Below are 314 nucleotides of genomic sequence, written 5' to 3'. Positions count from 1 at the left end.
GTCTAGTCCTGACGGGTGTGGGGGGCAGCGGGCGTGTGAGGGGCAAGTTTGAGCTGACAGAAGAGGCCGGGCAGGAGGAGGAGGGAGGAGCCAGAAGCTAGGAGGAGGAGGGGGAAGAGGAGGAGATGGTCCCCGCCCCTCGGCGGGTCACCAACCTGGAGCTGGGCATGTACGCCCTGCTGGGCATCTTCTGCCTGGCCATCCTCATCTTCCTGGTCAACGGGGTGGTGTTTGTGCTGCGCTACCAGCGCAAGGAGCCCCCCGACAGCGCCCCGGACCCCGCCTCCCCGCAGCCCCACAACTGGGTGTGGGGG

The 314-nt window shown here is 67.8% G+C and overlaps 1 protein-coding gene across 1 annotated transcript in view; it reads left to right on the top strand.

Moving 5' to 3' along the window:
- The window catches only part of TMEM132A (transmembrane protein 132A), a gene marked incomplete at its 5' end in the record, with an annotated part of 10,129 nt that overhangs the window by 9,296 nt on the left and 519 nt on the right, over positions 1-314 (top strand). Inside the window, 1 exon segment of the mRNA XM_014539192.1 lies at positions 7-305. Within this exon segment, the coding sequence (XP_014394678.1) occupies positions 7-305 (299 nt within the window).

Source organism: Myotis brandtii, unplaced genomic scaffold (genome assembly GCF_000412655.1).
Source record: "Myotis brandtii unplaced genomic scaffold, ASM41265v1 scaffold2089, whole genome shotgun sequence".
In the NCBI taxonomy this organism is placed as follows: domain Eukaryota; kingdom Metazoa; phylum Chordata; class Mammalia; order Chiroptera; family Vespertilionidae; genus Myotis; species Myotis brandtii.
This window is presented reverse-complemented; position numbering and strand designations above follow the sequence as displayed.